Source organism: Typopeltis vanoorti, chromosome 24 (assembly GCF_054136105.1).
Source record: "Typopeltis vanoorti isolate ZY-2024b chromosome 24, IOZ_Tvanoo_1.0, whole genome shotgun sequence".
NCBI classification, from domain to species: Eukaryota; Metazoa; Arthropoda; class Arachnida; order Uropygi; family Thelyphonidae; genus Typopeltis; species Typopeltis vanoorti.
Window position 1 is genome coordinate 59,530,174 of NC_143572.1, and position 21,782 is coordinate 59,551,955.

The 21,782-nt window shown below is 37.4% G+C and overlaps 1 protein-coding gene across 1 annotated transcript in view; it reads right to left on the bottom strand.

Annotated features, from left to right (window-relative positions):
- Window positions 1-21,688, bottom strand: part of Mcm7 (minichromosome maintenance 7) — a 146,437-nt gene extending 124,749 nt beyond the window's left edge. Inside the window, exon 1 of the mRNA XM_090413327.1 lies at window positions 21,334-21,688. Within this exon, the coding sequence (XP_090269453.1) occupies window positions 21,334-21,361 (28 nt within the window). The 5' untranslated portion in view covers window positions 21,362-21,688. The remainder of the gene's footprint in view (window positions 1-21,333) is intronic.
- Between the last annotated feature and the right edge of the window lie 94 nt (window positions 21,689-21,782).

Here is a 21,782-nt window from a genome sequence, read left to right on the forward strand (position 1 = left end):
TGTCTTTCTATTTCTTTATAGGTATTTTGAATATAGCTATTTTTATCTTTTTGACAAGATTTCTTAATAGCTTTATTCAGGTTATGTGGATTTTGCCAATCTGTTGTTTTAATTTGTTTCCTTTTTTTCAGTTAGTTCTAGGATTTCTTTTGTAATCCATAGACTACCATTCTTTTTTATTGGGATATTTTTGGCTACAGATTTTACAATGGTTTGTTTTAGGTGTGTCCAATATGATTCAATGCTTTGTTCCTGAGCTCTGATTCAATGTCCATTGTAAATTTGTTGTCTATTTGTGAAAAGTCATATCTTTTGTTGCTATTATTCTTGTTTGCTTTCAGATGGATCTTTAAATTATAGAGATTAATAATTGATGATCTGATCCACAGTCTACACCTGGCAGTGTTTTGGTGCTATTCATTAGTGTCCTCAATTTGATTCTTACATCGATTCCCAGGTGCTACCCATGTGTACAGTCTCCTCTTGTGTGGTTTGTACATAGTGTTATTGATTGCTAATTCCCTTCCAATGCAGAACTCCAATAGTTTTTCTCCTCGTTCATTTCTAATTCCCAGTCCGTATAAGTCCATTTAAGTGATCGTCATGTGCAATGAAGTCTCCTAGAACTACTCTCATCAATTTTTTCCTGTAATCCAGTACAATCACTACTATACAAAGTACATAATCTATTCATCCCAGCGCATTACCTTATTTTGCAATATCAAATTAACAACCAATGTCCTTTGCCCGCACTGCCAATTTATTTAAATCATCCTGTAGGATACCTACATAACCTTTATCAAACTATTGGCATCATTAATAGTTTGATAAAGTGTATTATAAAAATGTGAATTACATAGCAGAGTTGGATAAGTTTTCTAGGAATAATTAAATATATATGTGCATAATTTTTTGAGGAAGAGAGGCTGTAAACGTTTTACGCTACCGGTTTTATTAGTGTGGGGGATTTTTTTTGCCAAAACTTAATTACGAAATCGTTATTATTAGACTTGGTAACCTGCAAAAAATGCGGTAGCATTGTCATTCCATGACTTTAATTTAGATTTCAGTCGTTTCGTTAAGTGTGAGGTCTGTTATATGTATTCTTTCGATTACATAAATGATTTGTGGATATTTGGCGAGGATGGAAGGAGGGTGTGTGCAAAGTGTGACCTGAACAAGGAATTGATGCATGCAAATATAAAATTTATGACAGAAAGTGTTAGTAGCGAGATTGTTGCAGGGAAAATGGGTGCACGTTTGAAAGAGAAGGATGGCGAGAGGGAGAGGAGAAAAATGTTAAAAAATCAGTAAAAAAGAAAAAGAGCGATTTGAAAACCGTAATGGATGTTAAAAGGGACGAAAGTGAGGTGAGAGTGGTGGAAGGAAACGAAATTGAGAGAACGAATGAAACTAAAAATGGCATGACGCAGAAATCGAAAGTGAAAAAAACCAAGAGAATTGGATGATAGCGAAAAAAGAATGAACGATAGCGAAAGTTCGCTGAAAGAACAGAAACAAAGAAAGATGAATGAGTGTGAAAATGGGAAGAATGATAGCGAAAGTTGGAAGTATGTTGGACCGAAAGTACAGAAACAAAGAAAGATGAATGAGTGTGAAAATGGGAAGAATGATAGCGAAAGATGGACGTATGTTGGACCGAAAATACGGAAACAAAGAAGGATGAATGAGAGTGAAAGTGAGAAGAGGAGTTAGAAAGACTGAATGATAGAGAGAATGTGTTGCAAGATTCGGAAGTTGAATTGGATTGGATGAGGCAAGAAATGAAATTAAGAAAATTTAGGTAAAAACTATTAAAATAAATAATGATGGAATGAAAGCATTAACGAAAGATGAGCGAGTGGCATTGTATGGCGACTCCATTATTAAAGGTGTGCTGGAGGATAAAATGCACAAGTATGTTTTCCAGGCGATAAAATGAGTAGAGTGATTGAGGCATTGGATATGCTGCAGGAGCGAGCAAAAGAGTTAATAGTATTAATAGGTAAGAATGATTTGAGAGAGGACAAACTGTGTCAGAATAGATATCAGGAGGCTGCTTAGAAGGATAAAATAGAATAGTGTGACAGGAAGGGTAGTTAGCATGTTGCCTAGGTATGACTGTGGTGAAATGAGGCAGAGAGCAAGGATTATAAATGATATGCTGGCTGAAATGTGTGAGGAGACGGGAGTACAGTTTGTTAATGTGTGGAATGAGTTTGAGGGACGAAGTGAGCTGTATGGGAGCGATGGACTGCATTTGGGTGGTTATGGTGTGAGTCGCTTGGAGAGACTGCTGCTGGAGAAGTGAACCGAGAGAATGAATCAGATAGAGTGGGAAGTGCCGTGGAAGAGCGGGAGAGTAAGACAGGAGAGATTGAAGAGGTGGTCATGAATGGGGAAGTGAGTGGTATGAGTATAAAAAGTGAGAATGGGTGTGCAAGAGGAGCAGGGAAATGGGGAGGCTCAGGGTAGACAGGGATACACAGCATGAGAAAGGTGGATGCTCCAAGAGGAGGTGAGCATGTGTAGGCAGGAAAAGAATGGGATGACCAAGGATCAAGAGGAAACAGTTGGAATTGAAAAGGGTTTTAAAATGAAGAAGCAGAAAGGGAAATGGCCCCAGTCGAGCATGGAGAGATCACATCGAGTGAGTGGTAGTATCAGTGGAAGAACTAGCTGTAGATCCAGAAATGAGCTGTTGTGTTTGTATACAAATGCTAGAAGTATAAGAAACAAGGCAGATGAAATGGTTGTACTAATTGCGTCTGTTCACCCAAAGCTTGTCGGAATAAGTGAGACATGGTTGGAAGAGGATGACATCCTGACAGGAATAGAGAGATGGAAGGGTATGATGTGTTTCGTGAGGACAGAGGGGGTAAAAAGGGAGGGGGAGTGCTATTGATGATAGAGAAAGAGTTATGTCCATATAAAGTGGAGATGCAAGAGGGAAATAGTGCCAGTGGTTTTGAGGCAGTATGGTGTGAGATAGAGGTGAATGGAATCAAATACTTGGTGGGATATTGTTATAGACCAGGTAATGTGGATGGTGGTTGGTGGTGATAATGAAATGTACAATCAAATTAGCCAAGTAAATAAGAAAGGATGATCATTATGGGTGATTTTAATTATGGCAATATAGACTGGAATGATGAGATAGCAACTGGAAGTAAAGAAAATGAGTTTCTTGAGTTTTTGAGGGATAACTACCTCAGACAGTATGTAACAGAGGGTACACGAGGATTGAGGATCTTGGATTTGGTCATCTCATCAGAGGATGCAATTGAAAATGAGGTGTCAAATCATCCACCAATTGGTGAGAGAGACCATGAGAGTGACCTGGGTGGTTGCCAGCAGTGTGAGGACCTCTGTGAGAAAAGGGTATATGTGGAACTACAAGGTGGGGGGGGGGGATTATGAAGAGCTCAGGAGACAGCTTGTGGGTGTAGCATGGAATGAGGAGTTAGCTGGAAAAGAGATCAATGCAGTTTGGGGGGACTTTCAAAAACTATTTAGTAGATGCAATGTCTAAATGTATTCCAAGGGGGAGAAGGTTAAATAAGGTGGGTGCGAGATGGATGAATAAAGAGATTAAGCATGCAATACAGAAAAAAAGGGCATTGTGGAGACAGCATAAGAGAAGTGGAAATAACCAATTCAATGAGGTCTACAAAGACCAAGAAAGGAGGGTGACATGGTTGGTGAGGGTAGCTAAAGAGAGGTATGAACAGCAGTTGGCTAATGAAGCCAAAAAGAATCCTAAGGAGTTCTTTTGATATGTAGCCAGCAAAAGAAAGAATTATGGAAGGATGACAATGATTGGAGAAAATAGTATAAAGACAACTAATGCAGAATGTGTGGTGGAGATACTTAATGAGCAGTTCATAAAGATCTTTCAATCTTGTGAATGTGACTTCATGGAGGGATTGAGAGCAGTTGATGATGGGGAGGAGAGACTGATTGTAGGTGAGCAAGAGGTGTATGGGGAGTTGAGTAAACTAGATGTTAATAAGGCTATGGGACTTGATAATATATCACCACGTATTCTGAAAGAATGTGCCAGGGAGTTGACGCCTGCCTTGCCATATTTTTTTAATATGAGTTTTTAATATTTTTTTAATATGACACCTTCCACTCCTTAGGAACTTGACCGAGTCTTGCACTCAGTCAAGTTCCTAAGGCGTGGAAGGAGGGCAAGATTGTGCCACTTCATAAAGGAGGTGATCGAACTCAAGCATCAAACTATAGGCCTATCTGTGTGTCAGGTGTTGTGGTTAAGTTGTTGGAGAAGCTTGTGAGAAATAGGATCCAGAGTTGGGTTGATAACAATGGTATTATCTTTGATGGACAGCATGGATTTGCTAAAGGGAGGTCATGCTTTAGTAATCTACTTACTTATTACAATAAAGTGACTGCTTCCTTGGACAGAGGAAAAGGATACACAGTAATATACTTGGATTTCACAAAGGCTTTTGATAGAGTACCTCATGATAGGTTGACAGTCAAACTAGAGCAGATGAGGTTAGATATTAGATTGGTGCATTGGATTGGAGACTGGCTATCTGATAGGTATCAACAAGTTGCATATGGGGAAGCGATATCAAGGAAAAGGAAAGTCGCTAGTGGAGTGCCTCAGGGGGTCTGTTTTAGGTCCATTGCTGTTTAATTTGTATATTAATGATATAGGTGAAGATTTGGATGGAGATATTCAGTTGTTTGCAGATGATGCAAAGTTGGGACGAACCATGAAGTGTAGTGAAGATGTTGTGGCCTTACAGGAAGACTTGAACAGATTGAGGTGATTGGGCACGAAATTGGGAATGCGAGTTCAATGTTGCAAAATGTAAGGTTTTAAAATTTGGAAAACAAAGACGGGATGCAGAATTTATGCTTGGCGAGAATATATTGTTGGAGGTAGAGGAAATAAGAAATCTGGGGGTGATAGTGGATAAGGATCTAAAATTTAGGGGACACATTGCCAAAATTGTGAAGACAATACAAAGGCTTCTGGGAATGATGCAGAGGACACTGACATGTCGAAGTAGGGAGATTCTTGTTCCGTTGTATAAGGCTTTGATTAGGCCACACATGGACTATTGTGCCCAGATTTCGTCACCGGGTTTTCAGAAGGATGAAGAGATGTTGGAAAGGGTCCAAAGGAGACTGACTAAGGTAGTTTCTGACTTCTGGAATGTCGAGTATGAGGAAAGATTGAGAAGATGTAATTTGCAGAGTCTGGTGGACATACAAGTTGGTAAGGGGTTGTTATAGGATCAATGCTGGAGAAGTTTTACAGAGAATAGTGGGAGATCAGGGGAGAACCAGAGGTCATCCCTGGAAACTGTATAAAGAGGGTGTGAATAGGGGAGTGGGAGGCAGGTTTTTTTCGTGCAGAGTTGTGAATGATTGGAATGTCTTGGTTGAGAATGTGGTGTCTGCAAAGCGTTTGAATGTGTTTAAAACACGGTATGATGAGCTGTGTATGTGATAAAAGGACCTCCCAGATGAGTCTTTGACTCCATGAGGTCTTGGGGTGGTAATAATAATAATAATCAGTTTTGCACTGTCAGCAAACAACTGAACACCCCCCCCCCCAAATCTTTCACTATGTGATTAATATACAAATTAAAGAGTAATTGCCCTAGTACAGAATCCTGGGGATCACTCCATTGCCGACCCTCATTCGCCTTGATTCCACTCCACCATATGCCCTCCTCAGATGCCAAGCCTCATAAGTTCCAATTTGCGTAATAATTTCTTATGCAGGATTCTGTTAAATGCCTTTGCAAAGTCTAGCAGCATCATAGTGTGATCATTTCCCTTAGCTAATTTTGCTGTTACCATTATAAAACATCCCGTCCCTGTAGTGGTTCTCAGTAAGATCTGCAAAATACTCCTCTACAGCTGCAATAACCTCTTGATTTGAAGAAAAACACTGACCAGTGAGAAAGAGTTTTAGTTTTGGGAAGAGATAGAAGTCAGAGAGAGCCAAATCTGGGGAATAGGGTGGATGTTCCAAAAATTCATAGTGTAGATCCCTTAATTTTCCCCATTGTCCCGATGAAAGATGATTTTTTATTCTGCAAACCAGGTCTTTTCTCACGTATTTTTTTGTCTAGGCTGGTTAAAAGATTGGAATAATATTCCCCAGTTATTGTTTTATCCTCTTCAAGATAATTAATAAACAAAATGCTTTTAGCATCCCCAAAACACCGACTCCATGACCTTTCCTGCTAATAGAACTGCCTTTGTCTTCTTTGAATACTGTTTGGGTTCTGGTAATGGTGAATCCAAGTCTCATCCATAGTAATAAATCAACGCACAAAATCAGTTTTATTCTCGTTAAAGCGCTCCAAGCACTTTTCCGAGATTTTCATTTCTGCTGTGAGCAAGCATGGTACCCATCTTGTGCAAAGCTTTTTCATTTGCAATTCTTCATGCAAAATATATCCTACATATTCTTTTGAAATGCCTATAGTCTCAGCAATTTCATGCACTTGTGTTGTTACACTTTTTGGACGTCCTTCACATAGATCATCTTCAAGGCTGGTACAGCCATGTTTAAACTCGGCAGCCCATTTTTTAATTGTCGAAAACAAAGGAGAAGAGTTCCCATAAACTTTTATGACCTTCGAATGAATTTCTTTTGGGGTTAAACCATCTTTTACAAAGAATTTTATAATCATTTATACATTTCAAGGGATACAGACAACACTTTTGCTTCAGACAGCTGTATAAAGAAACTACTTGATAGAATGACCTGCAATTTCACATGGATGCTTATGACAGATGTACCAACTTAAAAAAAACAAACAAACTTGCCAACAGTGTTGCCATCTATGGTCGAGGCCGAGAACTTTTCAGACCACCCTCGCTTTTTACAAATCCATACTGCCCACCAAGTAATGTATTCACACCCACCCTTTCCTCGGTTTTACCTTTTAACCACCACTCCAAAGATATTAATTGGTCTGTAATTGGCTACTTTTGTCTTGGAGCCACTTATGCAAAGGAACTATCTTACTTTCTTTCCACTCCCTTGGAACCTTGCTAGAACTAAGACAGATTAAACAATTCCACCTGAGACATTCTCGTAGCAAACAAGCTGAAATACTGTACAGTCCAACTGTTGTGTGTTGTATTCACACTATGTTTCAATATGTTAAATACTTCCAACATTAGAAACTTCTCACATTAGTTTCTGTCACATCGGTAACTGCAAAGTCAACTACCTGGATGATATGCTCTTGTCAAGTGATCACTTAGTAACAGAACTATTTCTTCTGCAACTTTTCTACCATCAGTATGGAGTAAAGTTATCATTCCTTCTGTTACTTGCTACATAGCAAAAAAACTGTTTCAGATTTACTTTGGCCTTGCTTAGCTAATTTTCTTTCAAAATCCGATTTAGCTTTCCATACCATACTAATTGTCCTTCTTGCTTCTGCTTTATACTGTTCATAGACATGCTGATCATCTTGTTTATATTCCTTCTGTAATGCTTTCTTTTTTCCCCAGCTTCTGCTTTATATTGTTAGTCATGCATGCACTTAATCCATACTCAATTTATTCTCATGATCCAGGGTATGCATTCTGATACTTCCTTGTTCAAACAATACTTGACCACTTCCCATGCACTAATGACATTCATTCCATATAGTTTACGACATGGCACTGCTCCTTTTTGCCTCCTCTTTCTTGACTGAAATTTCCACATGCTGAGAAACCCCCAGGACAAGACAGCATGGTCACTTTCCCCAATCAGAGGTAGAGTTGCTACTGCAGTTATAGATATATCTTCTGATGCTATTACCAGATCCAACACTCTCAAACCCTTGGTCCTTTCAATCACATGCTGTTTTAGGTAATTATCCCTAAGTCCATATTGCAATATGCCCTCTCCCTCCAATGATAATTGCTCGGCTTGCCCTGCAAATAATTGTGCTTGATAGTGAAAACAGTAGATTTAATAGGGAAAAGGAGATAATGTCATCCTGTTGATCCAAAGAATTGTATACCCACTCTTCAATCAAGAGACTGTGGAATGGTATGGATGTTTATGTCATGCAAGTCTACTTATAGTTCTGCTTATCAAGCTGAAGTAGCTTGGAAATATTCCATGTTTGGTCTCTCTACCAAGGGTTTCTAGATTATGTAGAAAAAAATAATAAAAATAAGCCATAGCACACCAACAGTACTAACGTATGGTTACATCCTTTTATGAGTGGGAGTAACATAAAAAGCTATGAAAAGAATGAATTAGTTCTGAGATTTCTTTAAGAAAATATCATCGATAAGAAAAGCTATATATGAAGATGTCTGATAGGCAATATATGATGTGCATAGAAATTTTAATGCAAGAAGCAGTATGGCTAGTAACAGAGTTCTATTTGCAGAGAAAATGCATCCACTCAAGTAAGTACATCTTTCATAATAACACTATCCTGATCAACGTGACATTATTAAAAACATTAGCAAACAGCTAATGTTTTTAATAATGGAAAATACTGGAAAGATGGAGAAAAGTACTGGAAGAGAGAGGTATGAGACTGAGCAGAAGTAAGACAAAGTATGTGTGTTGTGCAGCGGCCAGGAGACAGATCTGGAGCTGGAAGGAAATGTCATCAGGAAGGTGAGAGACGTTAGATACTTAGGTTCAACAGTGGAAGAAGATGGAGGAGTTGAGAAGGAAGTGGGATGCAGGATACAAGCGGGTGGGAGGAACTGGAGGGAGATGGCTGGAGTGTTATGCGATAAGAGGGTGCCGATCAATCTGAAAGGCAAAATTTATAGGACAGTAGTGAGGCCAGCTATGACATATGCTATAGAAACTGTGGCCCTGAGGAAAAATAACATCAGCAGGATGGAAGTAGCAGAGATGAGAATGCTTAGGTGGATGTGCAGTGTGACCAGAAAGGATCGTCTGAGAAATGACTATGTCAGGGGAACAGTGAAAGTTACGAACTTAGGAGCGAAAATACAGGAGGCAAGGTTGAGATGGTTTGGTCATGTGATGAGGAGGGAGGACGAATATGTGGGAAGAAGGGTCATGCAGATGGATGTGCAAGGAAGGCGGAAGCGTGGGCGGCCAAAGAAAAGATGGAGAACTTGGATGTGGTGACAGCCCAAGACAGGAAGGTGTGGAGGAGACTCATTACAAACAGTGACCCCACTTAAGTGGGAGAAGCTGCAGAAGAAGAATTAGCAAACAGCTAGAATCATCGATTCAGAGACCATATCAATCTCATCTAAAACTCTTCAAAGGACAAGACAAACAACCAATCCCACCACTGCAAACAAACACAGCTGTACAAATTTTTTAGCTAGTAGCTGGATGCATTCGTGGCCAGCCTGGCTGGCCGAGTAGTTAGCGTATCTGCTCTCCAGCTAAAAGGTTGCAGGTTTGAATCCTGTTCTTAAATATCGGTGAGCATGGATATTTGCGATTGTCTGTGGAAATACTAGTGGCAGTGGTCAGTGTTGGTGTAGTTGCGGTCAGTTGTGGATGAGTGGTGGAGACAGCTGTAGAGTAGGTGCCCTCCCTCGATGAGTCGGACTCCCTGGAGGTGTCGTGTAATAATAATAATATTCCGATGTGCCTTGGAAAATGTAGCACAAGTTCTTAAGGTATAACATTCAAACTCCTCTGAGCTTTATCAAAAAACGTAACTACTTTTATCCATTCACCAAAAGATCTGTTCCTATAAGTGAGCATATTCTGTCAAACTGGAAAATTACCAGTTCTTCTGGATTAACATAATCAATACATGATATCTACACTATAGCCATTCAGCATTGCTGACCTGAATATATGTAGCTGATTCATGTATTCAGGAGAGAAAAAGCCTCCAATATACAGATGAAGATTTAAAATGGGAGGAGGATTTTGTTTGGAATCTGCCATAATGACATTTAGTACTCCACATTGTTTTGCCTTCTTTTGTGTGCTTGTCCTCTCTTAAAATTATGGTGTCTTCAATAGTTTCATTTTGTCTTCACAACACGAAAGCTAAACTGCTCATCAATATGAACTGTTCACTCTAGATCAACAGCAGATTTCACTATCCATCTCTGGACATGGCATGGAAAGGTCTGGTCTCAAGGACTGCTCAATAAAATTCCTATATGGTATGTTCTGTCCTTTTTAGCTGGGTGGCCTTTTCTCTGTGCATGGTAGCAGCTTTCTCCCTCTTCAGATTTCTTTGTCCTGGGGAGTGCAAGAACCCTGTCTATACATAAATTCTATTGCTTATTTCTCTTTCATCACACACACACACACACACACACACACACACAATTTTAATGATCTCAAACCTAGCACTTTGGAACTAGTGCTACAGAAACAATGCCCTTTCTGTATCACATTTATAAGCTGCCCATCTATCAAAACAGCATGGAAGCAAGCTTTCAGCCAGCCTGCTCTTTAAAAAATGGAGATACAATCAGCCATCAAACTATTATCCCATTCCCCTCATTTCCATACGCTCAACAACCCACTTCTAAGTCATCGGATCAAGTATAGCCTTGCAGCCTTCTTACCAATCTGCTACCTTATAATCTTCCAACCCCTGGTAAGTGGATGACAAAAGACCCCAGATTGTTCTTCATCTACAATCTTTCTGCTATACATTGATGATCTCTCATTAACATCCAACCCTATTCATAGTTTTGTTGATGGCCGTACACTCGAATTTTGTCATACAAAACCTTGTAGTACTTGGCTGACTCAAGCTTCAAGGTCTTCTATGACCAATGACTTAAAAAATCTATCATCTAGCCATTCTCAAGTGGAGTGAATTGTTGTCTAGCTTCCATATACAACTAGCATAGTCATGAAGATACTTTGTGCATATATTCTTTGCTCACATTTGGGTACAGGATTACACAAGAATACAATTTCTTGTCAAATATAATTTACTTTGTAACCAAGTCCAAGAATGGGAGGAGGGAAAAACTTTAGACAAGCAAGATCAGTTTCTCTTCTTGGGCTGACACATATGGCCAAACAACACAATCTGTCATACTGTTAAACGCTCTACACCTAGTCTAACCATAAATACTGTTACAACTTGAACAGTGCGTAAACCTTTAATCTATCAGTAAATCATTTATAGCTTTCAGTACATACATATATAACATGCATATAGCAGCACTCAATGTTCGAAATGTCCCCCCCCTTTGACTTCATACATGTCCAAATTCTGTGAAATGACATATCAATGGTGGCGCACACACACACAACATCCAATGGAAATGCTGCCACTGCTTGCTCCAAATCCACCTTCAGGATGGTGATACTTGGGTGTAGTTTCTTTCAGATGACTCTCTCAAGCCACAACCACAATTTGAAGTCCAACGAATTTAGATCAGGACTTCCAGATGGCGAGATGTAGTCAGACATGTTTTCCCCCAACCACTGTTGTGTGGTCCATGCCTTGAGTCCTGTTGGAAGGACCACTGCCTACTGTGAAACCAGGTGTTGTTCAGGGGCCACACCACAGTGTCTTTGATGGAGGTTTTGAGCCCTTTATTGCAGAAATGCAACTTGGTACCCCCCCTCCCCCGATATGTTACCTCTCATCAAATAATTACTGACACAGGGTGACCTGATTCAGATGACCTCTCTGAATCCTGGGTGTTATGCAATAACTCAGGGCATATACATGATCTTTTTGGTGGTTAAATGATCCTTCAATTGTGAAAATCTTCAATGGAGCAAGCACCAATGAAGCCACATAAGTTGTGGTGTTAAGAAGTGTCCAGTAGAACGACGATAGGCTCTCATCCCCAGGTCATGGAGATAAGAGCCTATCAAGCACAGGGCCACTAACAGAACTAGGCTCACACAATTCTGTGGGCAGCACAGGGGTGTGCAGAAGTTGTAACAGTGTTTATAGCAAGACTGTGTAATGGCATAAACATATCATATCCATAGCCTCTTTAACATCCAGAAAAGCCTGTTTTTTCGTTCCAAATATTACTTTTGTTCTATTCAATTCTTTTATGAATTGATGAACTTATTTACCAAACCTTAGAATGCTTGATTGTATCTAGAAGACAGCTATCTGCTCTAATGGATAACCCCTCCCTCCAAATGCTTTCTCACCACCATTTCTCTGCTTCCCTATAATGATGAACCAACACAGAGAGATGCTGGTCAACATTCAGTTTAGCTACAAATTTATCGAAGAAATTTCTCACCCGCTTCATTTCATATACCATTTCCCAAATAAAAAGAAACATTAACTGATTTTGTTCTTTTTTCTAATCACTCGGCCACACATAGCACTGTTGTGCCATAAGTTTGATTATCTCTTATTGTGTGGCTAATTATTTATATATAAAATTCCAAATGCAAGAACAAAATTCTACAGTTGATTAGATCGCATATTTTGGATTTATAAAGGGTTAGGAGTTGAGCAAAAAGAGAAGTACTGTTTGTAACAAAAAAAAAAGAATGCCATGCTTTTTGGATGTCACAGAGGCTATGGATGTGATGTAGTGTGCTTGTACCATAAATAGGTCGGATGCAAAAGTCAACTCAAGAAAAAAAAAACATCTTGGTTGGTTGGTTATAGTAGTATGTTATAAAGTGAGGAAGAGTGAAGCATAGTAAGTCTTCTGAGGAATAAGACAGAATTGTGTTTTAGTACATTAAAATTCACTAGATTAACTTTATCCTGTTTGAGAATTACAAGGAAAACAGTGTTTAAGATGTGGTTACAGAAGATCTTAAAGCATTAAATAATTTCATTTGGCTACTACAAGATTTTGTGAATGAAGATGATGTGAAGTAGAAAGTGTAGGTGAAAGCACAGCGAAAGGATACTCTGGTATTGGTGAAAAACCGATGAGAGGCACCATCCACCATGACATCCAATGAACAACCAGAGAAGAAGCTGACAATCCATTTACAAGGAGTTGAAAGAAGATCATAAAATGATAGATTGGTAAGAAAGTTGCAAAATACCGTATCTGATCAAAAGAGAAACTACATAAGGTTCTACAAACTTTTCCATAGCTTGTGCCCAAACATGGGTAATTACAGTGATTAGCTAAGGAAGCTGCAATGGAGCAAGAGTGGCAAAATAGTTATCAGTGATCACTTATTAAGTAGTGAAGTATGTGGCCATTAATGACAGCAGAATCAGATAAGGGAAATAGCGACTTTGGAAAAAAATTTGACAGAATCAACATCATTATCATTAATTTCTGATATGTATCCACAAGGGGTATTCAGATTACTATGATAGCACTGCACGATTAAGTATTAATCTCCTATCAACAATTTTTCTCCAAATCAATCTATTACTTGTGAGCACTCCAATATTATCTAACATTTCGTGCTTCTAAGACACTTCTGCCTGAATCAATCCACCTAGACCTTGGTCTTCCTCTGGATCTCTTTCTTGCTATCTTGGCATCAAACACCTGTTTTGTTAACCATTCTTCACCCATTCTATTTATGTACCATACCACCTTAGATTAGCTCTGCTGATACATTTCTTGAATGCTAATAATGTCAAGTTCCTTTCTAATATCATTCTGCCACTGATGCCATCGGTTCCCACTCCTAATTTTTCTCAGAACCCATACATATCTGTGGTCTAGTCTCATCAGATGCTACTATGGATCCTGAGAGTTGGTTTATTTATACCAACTCTCAGATCCATAATTTAAAACTGGTTTGAACACTATCTATCATAATGAAAGAAAGCGGCAATAGGCCTGATATTAGAATTCTAGATGCCAAATTCAGCTCTTTGCTTTATGCAATTCTTGTAGATAAACTTATACGTTGGTAATACATAACTAAGATTTTAGGGAAAGACAACGTATACTACAATAGTAATTAAAAACTTTAATTAATACTTCCTATATTTTGGTAATGTTACATCACCATCTTCAGGGATTACAAAATAATTATATGTGCATGCAAGCACTAACACTAGTGCAAGTCGCCAGGATTTGCTAAACTGAATAGCTGTTGTAACAAATTTGGCATGAAAATCAGCAACAGAAAAGCCAAAATTATGAAAACGAGCAGAATCATTGAATATATCCTCTCCATTCAGAATGCAGTTGATGTATTCAATGATTCTGCTCGTTTATTTAGCTATTTAGGCACAGTTTTTAGCAAAGATGGCAAGTTAAATCTGGAAATAGACAAAAGAATAAGCAAAACTGGTGTGGTGGGGAGCAGATGAATAAATTTATATGGAATAAGAGAAATTAACCAAAATGCCAAACTATAGACTATATATATTGCTCTGTATAATGTTCCATTCAATCCATATAATTATAGTGTTTTGAAAAGCTTTCCTCTGGGCACCTTGTCATATGCCTTTTCCAGATCTATAAAACTAAGCACAGATCCTTGTCATATTCCCACGATTTCTCAACAATTTGTCTTAAAATGAAAATCTGATCTTGACAACCTCTATTTCGCATGAACTCAGCTTGTTCTTCTCTAAGTTTCTCTTCCAAAATCTTTCTCCACCTCTTTTCAAGTATACTTGCAGAAATCTTACCTGGAACATTTAGTAGACAAATTCCTCTGTAATTTTCACATTCAGCTTCATTCTGTCTTCTACAAATGAGTACTATGAAAGCTCTACTTCAATTATCTGGAATTTGACCTTCTGCCCCGGCCCCCTGAATTATGCATGTAGCTACTTCAGAACTTTTATACCTCCATGATGTTATAGGCCAGAATGCAGAGAATACCAACTGTAAAATGTTTAGGCAAATTAATTGGGCATGTAAAAAGAAGGTGATCCTTCTTTTTACATAGAGTGAAAGGAGGAGATGGTGTATGGGAACAAGGAGAGTGAGTTTGTGGAGTCTCTAAGAGATAAATATCTTAAGCAGCATTGATTAAAGCAACTAGAGGCTTTAATGTTTTGGATTTGGTGATAACTTTACAAGATGTAGTTGTTAACATGTTCGCTGCCACGCTCTTCAAGCATAGTTTGTTACTGTACGGCAAGCAATTTCACTTCTTCAAGGACAGTACAAGTAATCTCGTTGCTGACGTTAATCGACATATGGTAATGAGGCTCATATACCAACTACGAGTATACTCATAGTTGGCAGTGAACGTGTTAATGAAGTATTGACACTGCTTCTGGTTGGTCAGAGTGATCATGAGGTACTTGTTTGGAAAGTGATGAAACAAGAAAAGGTTACTGCCAACAATGGATACATGTGGAAGTATAAAGCAGGTAATTAGAGGAAGCTCTCTAGTCAGTTAGCATCAGTACATTTGAGTAGATGAGCTAAGTGGGAAAGATGTCGGCAATGCATAGAAACTCACAAGTCAGTATCTGACAAAAGCAATGTATAACTGCATACCAAGGGTTAAATGAGTAAATAGAGTAGGAGTGAAATGGATGAACAGTGAAATCAAGCAAATTCTGCTGGAAAAGAAAATGTTATGAAAGAGGTACAAGACAGTTGACGATTATTGGATCATGAAGAGTATAAAGTGCAGGCTAGAAAGGTGACAAGCATGGTAAAGAAAGAAAAGGTGCAGTGTGGGAAGAGATTGGCTGGTCAGGCCAAGGTTAACTCAAGTGAATTTTTCCACTACATGGCAAGCAAGAGGAAGAATAATTATGGGAGATTAACATTAGTGGATAGTCATTGCAGCAGACTAACAGCTATAATGAATATAGTAGAATTATTGAATGAGCATTTTATCAGTGTATATCATACTGGTATAAATGATGCCGTGCAACATACAGAACAGAGGCAAATATTAGGAGAATTGGCAGCGAAAGAAACAGGTATATCAGATGTCAATGAGGTTGTCGGAATAGATGACATATCACCACATATTCTTAAGGGATGTGCACCACAGTTGGCTATGGCCTTGACCTGGTTGTTTAATGAGTCTTGCAGTGGGTAAGGTTTCTAAGGAGTGGAAAGAAGGCAAAATAGTATCATTAAAATTGCACTTTTGTCTTCTTTGCCTCAGTAATGTCAATTATGTCTGTATGGTATTTTTCTAATTCTTCTGCAAAGTCAATTTCATTTCTCCTTATATTCCTTATACAGAAGGACTAATGATGAGTCCTTATATCAGTTCTTCTGATGTTAGGTTAATTCGTTTTCTTCTAGATAATGAGCTGGAGCTTGTTCCAGTAGCTGACTTTTCACTATCTGCCCTGATTCCTTGACAAACACAGCAGGAGCCTTGTTTAACCAGGCTATACCCCAGCTGCCATGATATATCATCATGTTGTATCATCACATGCCTTTGTGGTTTAAACAATAGAGAGTACAATTTGGTTGGCTAAGTCCCAAATTACTAGATCATCCTTTCGTTCGGTACTCAATAGATACATACTAATGGGGCTCACCAAGTGAAGACGAAGATTGGACATTAGGTCAGAAGCCCGAGTTGGTTTTCTGCATTCCTGAAAGGCAATTTGACAGAATGTAGTATATAATGTATGTAATACTAGTATAAAAGTTGGAGCAAATGGGAATACAGGAAAAGCTCACTTAACACGAATTTGATATGCACTATAATCAGTTAGCACGACTGAGTGAAATGATACTATTTTCAGCTTTAAGTGAGTGATTAATCAGTTAACGTGATTTTTTTTTACATTATGCGAAATTTTTTGTCACCAATCTGAAGCGAGTAAAAAGCTGGAAGTTAAGAGACATGAAAGTGATGCTAGTAATACAATGATTGTGCGAGACCTGGGATACAGCGAGTCTACAGTTTAGACTATATCAAATAAGGGCAGATTACCTGAAACAGAAGCCATTTAGTAATCATGGAGCGTCTTCTATCACTCTGGATTGAGGATTATAACAAAAAAAAGAATACCTCTTAGTACTGGGAATATTCAGGCAAAAGCTTTCAATATTTTTAACTCACTGGAAGAAACCAAATTTCAAGAAGAATATGAAAGCTTTACTTCAATTTAGGATGGTCTGACCTTTTTAAAAATCAAGCTGGACTGCATAATGTAAGAATAATTCAGGAATCTGCTAGTGCTGATAAAGATTCTGTGGCCAATTTTCCTGAAGAATTGCAAAGGATAATTCAGGAGGGTGATTATGATGATCATCAAATATTCAACATCAACAAAACTGGTCTCTTGTGGAAGGGTATATCAACAAAAACTTTACTAGCTAAACTGAAGCATCTCAACCAGGATACAATGCATCTAAAGCTTGCCTTATGCTTTTATTAGGAGGCAATGCAGAAGGCAACTTTAAACTCAAGTCTCTGTTAGTTTATCCTGAGCAAAATTCAAGATCAACATTATTGAAGAAATCAGCACAATAGGAAAAAAAAAAAAAAAAAATTTAATGAATTGGATAATGAAGATGTGAGAAACTAGCTTGATTTCCATTCAGAATAGTTAAGTGAAAATGATCTCCTTCAACCAGAAGAACAGCGTGCATATGAAGATAAGGAGCATGAAGAAGAGAATGCTATGACAAAGAAGCGAACTGCAAAAAAACTTGAGCTAGTTTTCAATTACATTGAGCATGCTAAAGAAATTTTGTTTGATGCTGATTCTGATATGGAATGAAGCTTCGAAGTCCACCAAAATCTTGATAAAGCAATCACCAGCTATCGCAAATTGCATAACAAGATGACAAAGTCGAACACTATTCAAACATCTTTACTTAATTTTTTTTTGTAAAAAAGTAGCTCAATCAAATGTTTAGACATTAAATAAAAATTTAAGCAATTGATTTTTTATTAACTTTTGATTATTTTATCCTCTAATATAGATTATACTGTAATCCCCCCCCCCAAATTTATGCTAACTGATGGATGAATTACAATTATCCCTATTGTTTATTGTATTCGATAAATGCAATTCCACTTAGTACACATTATTTGATGGATTAATTAACCACATTAAGTGAGGTTTTCCTGTAGATATGAAGCTGATAACATGGATGGAGAGGGATGGTTAACTGACAGACAACTGATATATATACATTGAGTGGAATCTAGGAGAATGAGTGTGACTAGCAGCGTGTCTCAAGGTTCTGTACTAAGTCTACTACTCTTTAATTTGTATATTAATGATATAGGGAAAGATTTAAAGGCTAGGATATTCAGCTGTTTGCTGATGATGCAAAACTGGGAAAGAAAAAAAGTTAAAAAGGTAATGTACAAATACTGAAAAGATGATTTAAATAAACTGGCACTATGGATGAAGGATAATAGCAGTCAATGTAATGTTACAAGATGCAAGATTATGCATTTTGGGTTGAAAAGGTTACATAATGTTGCATCATATCAACATGGATTGCAGAAACTGATGAGGCTAGAGAACAATAGTGGAGAGAGAGATTTAAAGTTCAGAGAGAATATTGTAAAAGTTAGTAAAATAGCTCAAAGGATTACCTGGATGCTGAAAAAACACTAACAAATAAAGATAGGGAGATTATTATCCCTTTTTATAGGGCTATGATTTGACCACATCTTGACTATTGTGCACAGAGTTTGTAACCTAGATTTCTTGGTGATGATCAAGAGGTAGTGGAGAGGATTCAGAGACAAATGACCAAACTGCTGATAGGTCTGTTGAATATTCTCCATGAGGACAGGTTGAAAGTGTGTGGGTTTCTATCATCTCCCTTGTCAACTAAACTTGACAAAGGAGATGATAGGAACTTATGAGTTTTTAAAGGGGATTCTATAAGACAGACACTAGGAAATTTTTCAGTATATGACAGAGAGAGAGAGAGAGAGCTACAGATCATCCCTGAAAGTTGTGTAAGAGTATGGTTAATATGGGTGTACAGACTAGATTTTTTGCTTGGAGAGTGATCAGTGAATGGATGAGTTGCCAGGATTTAGTTGAGTGTCCTGACAGTGAATGAGTTTAAGGAGAAATATGATAGGTACTGTGTGTGTGTGTGTGTGTGTGTAAAGGTTAATGTGATCTCCCATGATGAGTCTACTGACTACATGGAAACATCCACATAACAGTAATAATAATAATGTATACTGTTTTCTGATCTGGTATGATTCTCCACAACAGCTATTTGTGTTTGGGTAAATTTCCTGGCAATAAAAGCTATTCTTGAGATGTTTAGGATAGAGATTCTGCTTTATCCAGAAAAGCATTTTGCTTTTTTTGGCTGCTGACTTTGTAAGAAATTAAATTTTTTATGTTTTGATTTGAATTAGGCTGAAGCAACCTTAGTTGAGGCTTTATTTGGCCTCATCTAAGCTTCAGCTGATAAATTTCCTTGATGCTAAATAGGATTCAAACCAAAGTCTTTCTAAAAAGTTAGCAAAAGTTATTTCTTCAGAGTGATAATTTTCTTGTTTAGCAATGTGAGTGTGCAGCTTGTTGACATTTACCACTGGCAAACACCATAACACTGGAAGGAATTTTTACTGCTGGGAATAATGGGTATGTTAATTACTACGAATTAGAATGACTGATTTAATTCTCTCTCTCTCTGACGATGTGCTCCTTCAACTCATTGTCAAACTACATGACTGAGCCATGTAGCACTGCTAGGAAGGGGGTGGGGTTAGAACAGCTAATATGTTAAGTTTTGTGCTACCAATTGGTGTATGTTTCTGTGAAACAGTATTTAGCTTGTTGTATAAAGATCCACTCTGTTTAATTATTAATTAGAATGATTGGAGTGATTAAGCTAAATATTTAAGATCCCTAATAACAATAATGAATAACATAGCAGAAGAAATAAATAATAGAATAGCTGGAAATAAATGATATCACATGCATAAAGGATTATTAGGTAGTAAAGTTGTAGATAAGAATTCTAAACTAAAAATTTATGAATCAATTATTAGACCAGTAATAACATTCCCAAAAAGAATGGTTTATAATTTTTGAAAGGAAAATAATGAGAAAAATTTATAGACCAATTAAAGAGAAGAATGACGATTGGAGAATAAGAACAAATAGTGAAATTAATGAAATAAATTTTATTTTTATTATTACATGACACCACTAGAGAGCCTCAAGACTCATTGAGGGAGAACACCTACTCTATAGCTCTATCTCCACCACTCAATCCACCAACTACCATCATCATCTACACAAAAGCCAAGGCATAAAGAATAGCATGGATAGGCTACTTAGAAAAGATGGAAGAGAGTTAAAAAAATATATATAAAAAGACATGGTTAGAAAGACCTTAGAATTCTTAAAGTTAAGAATTGGAAAAGTACTGCACTGAATAGAGTAGAATGGAAAAATATTGTGAAGTAAGCCAAAAACTTATAAAGAGTTGTAGAGCCATTTATGTTGTATATGAATTTCATTCATATACAACATAAATGGATGCAATTCAAACCTCCTAGCTGGAGACAGCAAAAGCACTATACATTTGGACAAAGTGCTGGTTGAGTGAAAGGCGTTTTTAATCATATAAAATTATTAATTATAAATGCTATATGATGAAAAAAAAAAAACTAAATACACAGAGCAACAGAATACAGAAATCAGTGGCCCCAGGTGACTATGGCGTTGCTGGTACAGGTCTTATATTAAAAACTGCTTAATCTGTATTGGTTATACTGTTTGGGTGCACTGTAGTCAGGTGCAACTCGAGCACATTGCTTGATCCGCATCTGGTTGGCCAAATGGTTAGCATATTCACTCTCCAAAAGGCTGTTGGTTCAAATCCTGTAATGGGTATGAACGATGCTCAAGTAATCGCTTGAGTTGCGCTCGACTAACGATTTGTGTGGTGTGCGCATTATGTTTATCAACTGCAGGCGTTTCAATGTTGACCAATTTGTTAATTGTTTCAAGGGACGAAAAACCGGAGGGGGGGGGGAACTGAAACCAGCCACGTAGCTTCGGTTGAATAAACTATAAAGTGTCGTTATATATATATATGCAAAATATATAACGAAATTCGAACGCAGATCTTTATGATCAAAGAGTGTAAGTTTTTTATTTTTATTTTTAATGCGCCATGATTTCTGTGCCACGCGTGGCATAGAAATTAAAAAAAAAAAATAAAAAAATACTTTTCACCTCTAAAATTGTTTTCAGTTGCAGTATAACAAAACACAGGACCAGGTATTTCAGAAACCAGTAATGAAAAAAGCTACAGTGTCGTATGCAACGAAGAGTGGAAAAATGTAGGATTTAATGCCAGTGGTTCTGGAAAATTAATGTTAGTTCCAACGGCACGTAAAATTAGTGTTTTGATTTCACCTAAGCTGAAAATAACTAGCAGTGAATCAAACTTTCATATGTGAAGGCATTGTTACTTTCGGGCACTAGAAAGCTATTTTAATACTCTAATATTGCTCTAGTAATATAATATATTATGAATTCTTAAAATATACCTCACCTTTGTCGGCTATATAATCCCTTGACATCGTTGATGTTTCTTAAAAAACTCTCTTTTATGTAATATATCCAACGCTAGGTTATTCCAAATTCCAAATTTGAGTTCTGTGGTCTTCTTTAAAACTTTGCAACAAAATAAGGGTAGAAATATACAAAATAAATGTGCTCACAAATAATGAAAATAAATTTCTGTCTTGATCAAAAGCAAAGATCAATGCTTCCCATATATACATCCTTCACAAAGATGTTTTGCAAACTGGCGGGAAGATGCACGTGTTTCCGTTTCCTTAAAAAAAAAAACTTCGTTGAATGCATATAAACTATAATTAATTAATGTTAAGCTGTACTGTTCAAATTGAAAATAAATTGCAACATCCCTGAATTTATCTACAACATGCTACTTTCTTGTCTATAGTAAATAATACTATTAAAAGATAACAAAAACTACGA